The 13,513-nt window shown below is 47.5% G+C and overlaps 1 protein-coding gene across 1 annotated transcript; it reads left to right on the forward strand.

The window, feature by feature from the left end:
* The first annotated feature begins 11,629 nt into the window (after positions 1-11,629).
* Positions 11,630-12,992, forward strand: LOC120446798 (probable isocitrate dehydrogenase [NAD] subunit alpha, mitochondrial). Its single transcript, XM_039627954.2, has one exon. The coding sequence runs from the start codon at positions 11,689-11,691 to the stop codon at positions 12,868-12,870; it is 1,182 nt and encodes a 393-aa protein (XP_039483888.1). The 5' UTR covers positions 11,630-11,688; the 3' UTR covers positions 12,871-12,992.
* The last annotated feature ends 521 nt before the right edge of the window (positions 12,993-13,513 follow it).

Consider the following 13,513-nt stretch of genomic DNA (forward strand, 5'->3'; position numbering starts at 1 on the left):
CATGCACTCACTACTTTGTGGGGAGCTCGGTATAAGCCACTCGAAATAACCATAAAACATATCCGGCCTAGAAGCGAGGGGATTACGCTCACAAGGCGAATGAATAAGTAGGTGTGCGAAAGTGTGAAAGGCGTTGCCAGTGCAATAGTGAGTGTGAATGGCAGACAAGTCAATTTCAGGCTTAAATTCGTGTCCTGTAAACTTTGAGCCCTTTGGGTCTGAGTGAAAAATGTTCAATTTGGCCTGGCCCTTTATTCACTACCTATGAATACGCTTTGTTACTGGATTTACTGCGCTTACTGGATTTTACATTGTTTTAAGCCTTTTTAAATAAATTGAAACAGTGCCGCCCATATTAAAGTGAGACAATCCTTTTATTCCGGTGGCACATTTATTTCAACTGACAAACTCTCCTTAATTAATTGCCATCCGTTCGCAGAAATAATTTGACTTTACATTCCTCAAATGTGCAGAAGCCATCTCCATAATCAGTGCAGATCCTGTAATGTCCTGTGCCAAGTTCCGCACTTCTGTGTAGTTTATGTTTCGGTGAGGGGAGGGGGGGCGGGAAAAAAAGGACAAGAGGACGAACTGGGCCAGCTGACACCATTTCCTTCTTGAATTTGCAAACAAATTTACACGAATTTGATTATTATTATGATGGCAATTTGCAAAAATGTCATCCTTCAAGCAAAAAGGCAAAACGAACGAGCGAGCGGAAATTTCTCATTGCACAAAGTGGGGCACCATCTTCATCTCCATCTCCATCACCATCTCCATCTCCATCTGCATCACCATCTCCCTCACCATACAGGGTGACCAGTCGTCCGGATCGAGGAGGCCCTTCCCCATCCTCCCGTCTTGTGGGGAGTGCCACCCACCCTGGCCGGAATCCTTGGACCGAGTCCTTGGCGGCAGTTGTCCCGTGCAACGTGGAGTGGACTCGCGCAGTTCCCGGGCATTCATGGCTCCTCCTTATCGCGGTCACCCATAATTATGGTGTTCGTCTTGGCGGGAGGAGCGGCTTGTTCCTGGTGCCGGTGCTTTTCCAGCGCCTTTTCCACCGCCAAGACGCAGCGCATCCTGCTGCAGGATGTTCAATTTTCGCTCGGCTTTTATGTTGCCCTGCCATTTTGATTTCCTTATTTGGAAGCCTTCGCCTTGCTCGCCTTTTTTTTTGCATTGCTTTAAGTGGCCGCGACCCAGAGCCATGCCCACATCGCAGCTAGCAAATTATCTTGTGAAAAATCAAAAGTTTTCCCGTGGAAATTGTGTCAAGGACACAAAACGCCAGCGGGCGGATCCGAGAAATTATTGCGGAAACGGATAGCAAAGCCGCAAACATTGTTTAACTTTCATTGCCGCTCGTTGGGTTAGTGTTTGTGCTCAAATAAAAATACTTGTAAGGCAACAAGGCAACAAGGCAACAAGCAGCGGCAAACAAATACAAATTGCCAATGAAAGCAAGTTCCCCATTGCGGTTCGACCTTGTGACTTTGGTGAAAGGATAAGCACTTGGCAGAAAGTAAAGCAAACTTTTCAGCGCGCAAATAAATATTTCATTTACACAATTTTCAAGTCTGCCCCCGCGCAAGGCAAGCGGAATTAATTTTAAATATTTAATCTTAGTGGGCAATCTGGGCGATTCGTTTGATTGGGCTAAACTCGATGAAGGAGGAACTTAATTACAGGGTATGTGGTGCTGTGGATTTGATGTAATAATAATATAAATAAAAATAGAATAAAGCAAACCTTAAATTATTACAATTATAGAATTGCTAGAAAGCCATCTGATTTGGAAAGTTGCCCTCCCCATATGTGGAAATTTCACCTTTAAAGGCTTTTTGCAGTGCAATAAATCCTGGCAGCGATGCAATTCGAAGTGAAAACGGCCGGCAGTTGCAGTTGGTAAAAAACAGGGAGTAGAAGTGGAAACGGCATGCGGAAACAGAGCAATCGTACAATTGTGCAGGGGAGCTTAAAATACGGCTAGACCCACGAACACAGCGGCTCACATGTGCCACACTTAATAGCTCATACGCCATGTTGGCCCTTTGTTGACTGCCATCGTTTGTTTACGGTTTAGTGGATTAATGTTTTGGGGGCGGAATAAAAGCGGAAAGCATTCGCCGAAAGCAAGCCAAATAGAAGTCAGAAGGAGCCAGTGCCTGGCAATATGTTGCTCCTTTTGAAGTTAAACAAATCTGCATAAGGTGGAACCAAAGCCGTTACAATTTATGGCTCTGCCCGGGGGCTGCGACTTAAGACCCTGGCCAAAACTCTATATTTGCGCACTCTCAATGCTGCACATAAATTTTAGATTCGTGTTGCCTGCTGCACTTTGTTTTCTTTATATTTCAGTTGGCCTGGATTCAGTTGGGCTGAGTTACAATTTGATTGTTTGCCAGCCTTAAAACAGCTCCAGAAATATTGCTCTTTAAAACTAATTGCTTTCACTGCTATCAGTGGAGTGGCTGTCTTTGATTTTCGGCAGAGTTGCAATTAAAACGCACTTCCCTCCCCTTGTTTTATTAGTCAAACAGCCCCACAAACGAGAAACTTGCTCATTTCATAATTTCAGGCTTTCGACAAAACTTTTGTGCAATTAAATTTGCGGGCTCTCGTCTCCCTTTTCGAAAAGCACTCAAAGAAATAAATATTACCGAAATGAGGCAACTTCGAAGTGCAACCTCTGGCAGTCCATAAAATTCCAAATGCATGAATTTATGCAACATACATGTATGAATGTATGAGCTTTCATATACATTCATGGGTGTGTCCGGCAGATCAAAAGCTTTCCGCCTCAGCTGCGTTTTGGGGTCGAAACTCTCTCGCATTACAACTATCGCCCGAAATTGCAATAAATATCCATATTTAACCATCATAATTCATATATACTGCCGCCTAAATCAAACTAACAAAGGCCAAAAAACACACGCACACGTTTATGTTCCGGCAATTGAACAATTCTTTGCAATGCTCTATACCACATTCTACATACTGCATATGCATTTATATGGGTATAGAACAATGCCAGCCACTGGGGACTCACGGATGAATGGGAATGGAGTGCATATTGGGCTGCGATGCATTGGCTCTCGAGTCTGGACAACATTCCAGATTATCTCGTAGTTTCGGTGATAATTGAGCAGTACAAATAGTAGCCTCGGTCAAGTAATACAAGCTATCACTATCCCGAGCCGTTCTAAGTTGCAAGATTCAGGCGCATATCTTCAGCACTATATTATTTATTTTAAATTTTCCAGGCCAAGAAGTTTGAGTCGCGGCAGAACCAATCCACTGCAATAGTTTCTATACCGCTCAATGGCTGTGCCCGAAAGTCATGGCAACTTTTAAGCTGAACACACACACTCGCAACTGCGGACACAGTAAAGTTGCAATGCATTTGAATAAGTATGTTCGTATGTTCGTTTGTTCGAGCAAGTTCAGAAGTACGGACAGTTAAGCATCGTAATCCTTGCAACAAGGACTCGTGTGAGAGAGTGTGTGAGCTGAGTGTTTTATTCTCGATTGAAACATGTCGATTTTGGATATTCCGCCTCGCTGCACTGCATCGATTTAGCAGTTGCTCTGCGGGAATACAAGCGTTGGGTGTATTACTTAATTTATGATTTACTCCACTTCCCTTGGCGAACGGAACGTTGTACGGCAGCCATTTAAGAAAGTTTGCTCGCCGAGCGAACGAAAAGGAAAGGGATGGTAATTACATTTTACGGCAATTAGAAGTCACAAAAGTTTGGCTTAGTCAGTTAAAAATGCAGAAATCTAAGTCGCGTCGCCATGCCGACGACCTGCAGGTCCTCCTCCTGGCTCTGGGCCATGTCCTTTCAGCCAACCAGCCAGTCAGCCCGCCAGCCGGAGTTGTGCAATGTCAGCTCCGCCATTTAGCCTTGTCACATTATTTGGCTTATCCCCACGGTCCCCCAGCAACGGCCACCCTTGGCACTTGGCCCGCTGGATGCTGTATGCTGGATGGAGGATTCTTACTGCTAACTGCTAACTGCTAACTGCTGCGTCTCGATGCCTCGACTCTGCTCTTCTGCTCCATCTGATTCCGGGCTTGGCTCCGCTTTCGGCCCCTAATTGTTGGTGTAATCTGCTCTGCTGACGGCGGCTTGGTGGCGAGCATCCGCTTTTCATTCATTCATGGTTATCCATTTCCCCTGTCGCTCCAGATTCACATTTTCGCACGCTCCCCACCGCCAACCAACCTCCACTTACCACCCACCTTCCACCTCCCACCAGCGTCATCAGCGGCGACCCAAGAGCGCTTTCGCTTAGGAGTCATCAGCATTATCAGCTGGCGAACTAGATATATATGGGGCTGGCATAGGGTGACCCCTGATCTAGTGGCCTGTATTTTCGTGACCTTAAGTCCTGTGAATGCACTTAGCTTCATGCCATTCAAAGTCATGAAATGTAGTAACTAACTTGGAATTACCTAAATTTAAGCGCGGATTACGTGGCGTATGAGTGATATCACTGACGTTGTATTCTGAGCCACCCTGCCAGCAAGACCACTATTTAGTTTTCGGTGCATCCGAGTTCGGTTGAGTTGAGTCGAGTTGAGTTAGTTTGTGCAGAACATGCAAGCCGTGTCATAGTTGAGCTGGGCTTTACGGATGGTTTCCGGTGGCTGTGTCCGTGTTTTTGCCGCTTTTGCCGCTTTTCCAGCGACTTACTTCGGCTCTTTAGTGCCCGCAACGGATGTTCAATTTCCCTCCTTTGGCGAGGCTGGCGTTGTGCCTTTAAGATTATTTATTCCAGTACTCCGCCCATCTCAGTAGCTCAGTAGGTAGTAGGACCATCTCAGCTCCGCCTCAGTTGCTCGATGGATACTCTAATGTATGGGAGCACATCCTCGCATTGTTTCATTTGCATTCCCAACGTATGCAGGCAGCAGTTGATAGCCGTAATTATGCCACTTCCACATGACAGTGCCGGGCTTCATCAGGATGTCTAAAATATGCAAATTAATCCGGTCTCGAATTTTGCAAATTTATGTTAAGTTACTTGTTCTTCTGCCGGCAGGCGGGCTGGCTCCTTTTGCTCCTTCGCAAACTGTTATACTGCTGCAGGACTCCGGAACAGCGGCAATGGAACAGTGTGTGTGGCAGGTGGGAAGTGGCAGGTGGCAAGTGGCAGGTGGCGTGCAGTTGATGCAAATAAAACAAAATACTCTTAATATTTAATCTTTCAATTAACAAGTGGGAGCGGACCAAGAGCTCCACAGCCCCATTGTCTCCTGCTGCCCGCCACTTCCGCTGCTCAGCTCGCTGTTTATTCTCATGCAAATACCATACTTCACACTTACAGCGCCTCGCTGTGGCATCCGTGACACTCGCCGCCCACTTCCGCCACTCCTGCCGCCCACTTCGTCCTGTGCATAATGCGTCCCGCAGTGATAAAAGGCGAAAAGTAGGAAAGAAAGCGAGCAGCAGAGCATCAGAGCATCCGAGAGAATGCGAGAATGTGAGAAGAAAAGGGCGCTGGGGAACCTTTGTTTAAGTCTACGAGGAGAAAGCCCGCTCTTCCTGGCCCTTTCAGGTCCCCTAACAATTTGTACGCCTCAGTGCGTGCGCATTTCTGGGCACTTAAGTTTCTACATAGAAGCATCCCATTCCCACTCCCTCGTCCATTCCCATTGCGAGGTCCCTGGGCAGAATCCAACCTGCCCTTCTTTTCCCGGGCCAATGCTTAATTTTCGACTTAACGAACTCGCCGCTCATCTTTTTCAGCTTTGCGATTCTCTTTTTTCCGCGCTTGGCCATTGAACATTTTATAAATTGAGACTATTTTGCATTTCTCATTAGAGGAGGAGGTTGATGAGTGCAATTAGCAATTTGCATAGTAAAAACTAAAGAAATTCCATTTTTATTTAAATTCCTTTCTCTGCACTTTCTTTTTTCTCTTTTTCCGCCGCCCAAGGAAGTTGGCCAGTAGCAGGCCAAACAATTTCCATAAATAATAAGTGGCGTGCTCTTGATAATCTCGGCTAGCTAAAGTTGAACTCCCACCGATGTTGTTAGCAATAACTAGGACTAACTGGTGATGCGACCAGGTGGGCCCCAGAAAGTATGCTATGATTTTGTTGGCCTGAAAGGGACCGCCATGGGATAGTTTTGCATGCGAAACTCGTCGTAAGGATATTGCTTTGCCATTTCGGTCACTTTGAATAATTTCACGCACAGATTTCCTTCCGGAAAAGGATCCAGGTTCAGTTCCACTTCCATTCACGCCTCCCACATAATGGCATAAATAATGTATTGCTGCGGCGGGCACAGAAGAGCCAGGAGATGCTCGTTAAGCAGCATAATATTCCGTAATTATGGCAACCATTTCGGCTCACAGCCGCTGGTTCCTGGTTGTCCTGGATGTCCTGGATGTGCTGAATGTCCTGAATGTCATGGATCCCGTTTTCCATTTTCTGGATTCTGCGGCCGCAGGAGTCACGTGTTGCTTTCGTTGCCGGCTTTGCCGACTATGGCTGTAATTAAAGCCCGAGTTCATTTTACAATGCAACAATGAGATGTGCGCTAACCGCGGTCTGCATCTCCACCATCCACCACCCCCAACCACCCCACTCCTTTCTAATTATAATAATTAATTTGTTTTCTGTTTTTTCGTTTTTGCTGTTGTATCTGCCGCTGCTGGAGACTATATGTATACTCGTGGTACTCGCATCTGACCTGCCTTTTTACCTGGCTTCTTTGTAGCTCTTCTCTCTTAGTTGGCATTAAATTAAATCCGGAAAAGAAAGTTTTTAATGCGGCTTATTTTCATGCTATTAGCTTCATCCTTAATACAAGTAAATAATCCTGCAAAATGTTAATGTCTCTTGCTATTGTTAGCCGGGTCTGGTTTCTGGTTTTCTACGAATGAAACTGTTCAGTGCTAAGATAGTCGGCAATCAGGCTTTAATGAAACCAATCTTAAGCACACTTTGAAGCATTCAGCTGAAAACTTGTTACAATTAATAATATCATTATTGCAATCAAAGTAGCCGCATGCCTCGCAATTAGGGGCGTGGCAGCAGACTCCTTCTTTTCTCAGTCACGTCCTCACCACTGACAAAGTAAACCAAGTTGCTTGACTTGGCCAAGAGAAGATAGCCCTGGCGTCGAAGGGATAGACATTGGACAGACAGGGCGACAGGGAGACAGGGAGACAGGATGTTGCCGCTGCATAAAAACTTGTTAAAATTTAATAATTTATGGCCCTGGCCCAGACAGCGAGTATCCCCGGTCTTGGCCAAATACTCGTACACACACACAGCCACCGAGCCGAGCTGAGAAGGCAAGTAATAGACGTCAGTTCTTCCTCCTCCTAGTGGCCTGCGACTGCAGCAGCTCGAAAGTGGCTCAAGTTTGTCCAGCTAGTCAGCTAGTCAGCTGGCCAGGAAACCGAAGTGACAGCCAGTGGGTTGGATGGCCTGCAATTTGGCCGCCTGCTGAAATTGCAAAACACTTCTTTAGACAAGCGACCACGCCCTGTTTATGCAACTTCCAACTAATATGTAGCTGTAATTAAATTTGGTAGTTGCCTGTGGCCCGGAGTCCCGATTTATGAGGGGCCATAGACTTCACTCGAAGTTCCGAGCAACGCCTGTTTCCCGTTTCGCGCACTTGGCTTAAACTGACTTGGCCCAAAGTCGCGACGTGAGCGAAATCTCAAGTTCCGGCTGGAACCCAGTTCCAGTGACACCGGTGAGGTGTTAATGGTTTGTAAACTAATTAACTGGAGGACAGAGCCCTGAATCAACAACTGCTACAAAAGTGCAGAGAGTAGGTGAAAGGTGGGAAAGAGAAGAGAGTCTGCGAAACTGATAACTTTAATAACGTTTGAGAAATACACATAAATAGTTGATAGGTGCAAAGTGCAAGGCATAAAGAGGGTGGCATACGTAAAGAGTTTCCTGTAAGTGCAACAGTTTTCAAGAAATCAGCTTTAAAGTCACTTTTGAAGCGTTCGCATCACAATTGCCGAAACAAAGTTGATTTGTCGGGACACTTTGGCTGCCGTCCGGAATGGTCCCATGGAGCACATGATTTATTATATTGTCCGAGTGCGGATGCTGATGCAGATGCGATGGTAATCCGGCGGGTTAAGACCCAGCAGGCGAGCGTGGACCCCACACCATGTCCATCACGTCCACCTGCTCCTCCGCCAGAGGAGGAGGACAATGGGTATGCACTGGGTATCGAGGTGCAAACGAAACGAGAATGAATTATACGGTTTTGTATGGAATCAATTTATGTGAGCCGGGCTGCAGGACCTCCGGCGAGCGATATCCTCGACCTGGTGCTCGTTCACGCCGCGCGGTGGCCCCGTTTTCGTTGAGATATAGATATGCAAGGCACACAGAACGACGAGAAATGGCGTCACAGACAGAGAGACAGAGAGTGGAGTCCTTTAAGAACTTAATTAACTTTTTGTCTCCCAGTTATTGCCGCACGGAAGTGGAACGTGCATGGGAGCCGTAAAAACATATATTCCTCGATATTTAACTGTCACATTGTGCGACTTTTTACGCTTCGGCAACCGCATAAACAAACCGCATTGCGTGCAAAAATATTCTCAATACTGTGACTGGAATACTGCCGAAGAATTACCCATATGTACATACATACACTGGTCTGCGGCTTTTGTGCATTTAAATTGCAATTATTGGCCAGCCTGGGAGCAGGACATTGGCCGGCAGGATGAACAGCTGCATTTTAGGATTGTTTTGCCAAATTATTCACAGCCATCTCACAGAGCTGTCGAATATCTCTGCCTTACATTTTATGTATGCTTTTTGCGCAGATGCTTATCATGCGAAGCCACTCCCAAATATTTGTACGCCCGAAAACGCAGGCTTGATTAAGAATGTTTATTTGTAAATTTAGTTAAGACGCCGACCAAACCCTGTGCAAATCAAGCGAGTCTGTGGTCAGCCACAAAGTGACTCAATATTGTGTGGTGATTGGCATGTAAATGATGCGGCCCGCCGCAAACGAGGCTTTTGATAAATACTTTTAATCGCCCTTTAATTGAAACTCAACATTGGCGATTAAGCCACCTAAGAAAGACTCAACTAATTGAAGTACGTAGCTGCACTTTGGCTAAGAGCTGCGCCTTAAATGCTGTTAAATATAATATTTGCGCAGCGCACTCATAAATTGGTATGAAATGCATACTTTTAATTTGTATTTTTTTGATTTGTATTTTTTGCGTACTTTTTTCTTTTTCTGTGCAAATAGTGGCTTGTAATTAATGCCGGGCCAGCGCTATAAATAAATGCATATTGGAAATGTTCGGCACCCAAATGCTCAATTATTGTACGAGTGGCAAAAAGTATTTGCACTTTAGTTTTTGATTACTCTTTGCCAGCCATAAATAATCGACTGTTGGCGGGTTGAGCCCAGTTATAGCCGGGTTATAGCCCATTTATAGCCGGGTTATGGATACGCCGCGATACGGGTATCAGGTGCGTGTCGAAATTCCGGCTTTGCCCACTTTTCCGTGCAGCGGAGTCCAATTGCTGGCCGAAACAGGTGCTGGGATTCACACGCTCCTACCTTTTTTCGCATTCATTTTTCCTGGCCAACTGGCAACCACACTTCTATGAGATGCAGGAGAAACAAAGGGCAACAATAGAAATGCAAATTCTGATTTCAGCCGGATGCCGATGGGAATGGGGATGGGGATGGGGATGGGGTCCAGGAGCATCTCGAGGGTCACGGCAGTCGGCGATGGCTTGACTCTGGGCGGGATTGGAGGAGGATGAGGCCAGAACAAACGAAGCGTAAGCCCTCAGAAGACAAGGAGCAGGCGAAACTGACGGAGTCCGAGTCCGAATACGAATATGTAAATATTGAACGAGACAATCAAATATGCAACAGTATTTGTCCGATTTTTCCTCCTTTTTGCCGTCTTAAATTTCCAACTTTCATTGACAATGAAGGGTTGCACGTCCCTCGACTACGTAAACAACCAAATCTGTCCGTCCATCCGGTGCTTTTGGGTGTGAAAACCTCCTCGTTTTCTTTTCTCTGCTCGACATTTTTTGGCAAGGGTTTTTGGCCAGGGGCGAGCCCTTAAATCAACATGTGGCCCATAGAAATGATAAACTCGGCCTGCATAATTCATGAGCCGGAATTAGCCGTGCTGGCCTAATGCAAACCAGCGGATCATAACTGCTCATTCCAGCTCCTAACCCGATAACCCTGATAAGTAGATGGCCTTATCACCAGACTGCACTCCATATGCACATATGCCATATGAATGGCACAAAGTAGCTTTCCTTTTCCGCGAAAGCGAGAGTAATCCTTGCTTTCATGACTAGAACCCAGATCAGCTTGCATGTGTGGGTGTGTGAGTGGGACTTCAATGAGCTTGCAATCGCGGAAAAGTAATTCACTTACACGGTTTTCCGCCAAGCCTTTCAGCAGCAAATCGTCCTTGCAGCTGCACATGTGTGTGTGTGCTCGAATTATGCATGCAACCGGGAGGAGAGCACACATCCTGCAAACAAGTCGTGTATTTATATTGTTTTCCTTCCAGCCAACTGACTCGCATTATTCCTGTACTACTCGTTACGTCCTTAAACGCTTTCAAGTGCAGGCACTTTGATGAGCTCCGTATTGGAAAGCCATTTGCTTACAACAGTTTATTCTGCAATATAGCTTAAAATGAATTAGTAAAGAAGAAGGGCTTTTCTCGTGATGATTAGGCTGTATCATAGGTTACGATCCTCGATTCAACTTTCAATTTGCTGAACTTTCAATTTGGGAACAGAGAACACCCAACTGCGAGCACGGAACAATGGACTAGGGTTAATAATAGTTTGGCTCACACATTGTAAGTTTGCTTTTGGCCAATGTTTACACAAACTTTCCAAGTTCTGGCCATTCATCGCACCGACTTTGTTGGCGAAGTGCACTCAGTTGGTTTTTATGGCCAGGAAGTTGTCAATGGAGAGCCCATACGCGATAAAATATGATAGTAAAGCTTGCGCGATGACAAACACAGCCATTTTTGTTCGATATGCGATATCCGCTCAAGGATTACGATTCTGCCTCGTAAATGAGAATTGAAGGTGTCGTAAATCCGTGGCGCGTTCTCTTCGCTGATTGCCAGGCGGCTAAAGTCGCACGGCGGCAAACAGGTCGTTTATAATTCTTAAATTGTAATCAAGCGGGGGCGAAATAATTACTGAATATTTATATCTCGGTTCCCCGTGGTCTGCTCTTAATGGTCGTCGATTTTAATGGTATGCTCTTCCACGCCCCATTGAAAAATCACCGCCGCGTGTCCTCATAATTGCCACGCCCCTTTGGACGCGGAGGCAGGGGCGGGGCGTGGCATGGCGGACATTTGTCTGTCGCCAGCAGTCGCCATTTGTCACATTTACACAGCCGCAGGCGACACCCTCCTCCTTGGATTTCACCTGGACTCCAGGTGAGTTCCACGGAACTCACATTAAAGCGAGTCATCCAGCTTGCAAGCATGCGATGACCCAGTTGGGTTCGCTGCCAAGACATATTTCGCGGAATTTATGGGCAGCCAGTTGAGGTCCTGCCAAATCAATTTGCGGCCAAGTCTTTTCGGGAATGGGCGAACACGTAGGCCCAGCAAACAAGTCCGCTCCACTCACAACTCACATTTCGGGCCAAATTCTCAAAAATGAACTCCCTGCGGAAACTGAACAGCCTGCCGGCTTTGAGATCGGCGGGCGGTGCTTATCGTCTGTTTGCTGGCAAGGATCAGAAGAAGGATTCCGCGGGGCAGAAGACCAGGCAGCCGGAGAAGCCAGCGGGCAAGGAGAAGGGCAAGGACAGTGGCAAGGCAAGTGGCGCTGGGTCGGCTGATCCCGGCAAGAAGGCCACCAAGGTGACCCTGATCAACGGCGAGGGCGTGGGACCCGAGCTGATGAGCGCGGTGCAGGAGGTGATCTGCGCCGTGAAGGCGCCAATCGAGTGGGACGTTGTCGAGGAGTTCAAGGCCCAGGACAGCGATGATGTGTCCCCGGAGGTCCTGCAGTCGCTGCGCACCAATAAGGTGGGCATTAAGGGACCCGTGGACAGTCGCCACTGGCAGCGCCAGATCCGCAAGCAGTTCGCCCAGTACGCCTACGTCTCCTTGTGCTCTCACATCGAGGGTCTGGACTCGCCCTACGGCGCCTTCGACGTGGTGATCATCCGGGACCAGATGGAGGGCGACTACTCCGGCATCGAGCACCGCGTGGTGCCGGGCGTCATGCAGACCATCAAGGTGAGCACCACGGCCGGCGCGTCCAGGATCGCCGAGTTCGTCTTCAACTACGCCGTGAAGCACAAGCGCAAGCGGATCACGGTGGCCCACAAGGCCAACATCATGCGGATGACGGACGGCAACTTCCTGGAGGCCATGCGGGCGGAGGCGGAGAAGCACGTGGACGAAGTCATGTTCGAGGAGCGCTACCTGGACACCAGCATCATGAAGATCATGCTGGAGCCCCACACGTGCGACGTGATGGTCTCTTCCAGCATGTACGGCGACGTGCTGCGTGTGATAGCCGGCGGCATGATGGGCGTGCCGGGCATCTGTCCCGGCTACTCCGTCAGCTCCCTGGGCACCGTCTTCGACTGCCGGATGAAGGCGTGCCACGCCCTCGCGGGCAAGGATGCAGCCAATCCCACGGGCCCCCTGCTCTGCGCCGCCCTGATGCTGCACCACGTGAAGCTGGACAAGCAGGCGGACCAATTGGAGTGCGCGATTCGCAGGGTCTACAGGAACACCGATATCCGCACCAAGGATGTGGGCGGCAAGGCCAAGTGCTCGGAGTTCGTCAAGGCCGTGTGCGATTGCCTCGAAGCGGACAACTGAGGCGGTGCTTGGTGGTTGGAAACACAAAATTGGCTATCATATAGAAGCAATTATCATACTGACTAACCTTAACCTTACCTTAAAAGCTTCACAAAATATATGTATATAAGGAACTTTAAAAACTATCCACATATTAAGACGCTATTTTGGGTCATTGGCTAATGCAGCTATAAATCCTATTAAATAGTTTAACATTTCAGAGGCCAACTTGGCCAAATAAGCAGAGTGAAATCGAAAGGACATTGTCGTCAGATGTGACTTTGCGACTTTATGTGCCTGGTGAGCTCAGTGCGATAGCTGACTTTCCTTGGCCAAACTAAACTATCGCCAAACTAAACACATTTATAATATGTAATTACCTTGCATTTAATTCACTCGCTTCGCTGGGGGTCATAAAAGTCGCAATTCGCTTGGCTATCGCTTGCCAGTCGTGGTCGTATATTTATATAGCCCCGTGCTCTCTGCTCGCAGTTTGCAGTTCCGAGCTCCGAGCTCAGAGCTCAGGGTTCCAAGCTCCCAGCTCCTGGCTCCCATCTCCCATCTTCCAGTTCCCATCTCCCAGTTTCCAGTGCCCAGATCTCTGGTGCTTGCAGTGCATTTCGGCAGATTTATGGCCGTCCGGCATTAACCGCCGCAGATGCCA

Source organism: Drosophila santomea, chromosome 2R (assembly GCF_016746245.2).
Source record: "Drosophila santomea strain STO CAGO 1482 chromosome 2R, Prin_Dsan_1.1, whole genome shotgun sequence".
Lineage (NCBI taxonomy): Eukaryota > Metazoa > Arthropoda > Insecta > Diptera > Drosophilidae > Drosophila > Drosophila santomea.

What these genes read in the sequence shown, in the direction of transcription:
- LOC120446798 (XM_039627954.2), top strand. Translation starts at nt 11,689, where the DNA reads ATGAACTCCCTGCGGAAACTGAACAGCCTGCCGGCTTTGAGATCGGCG.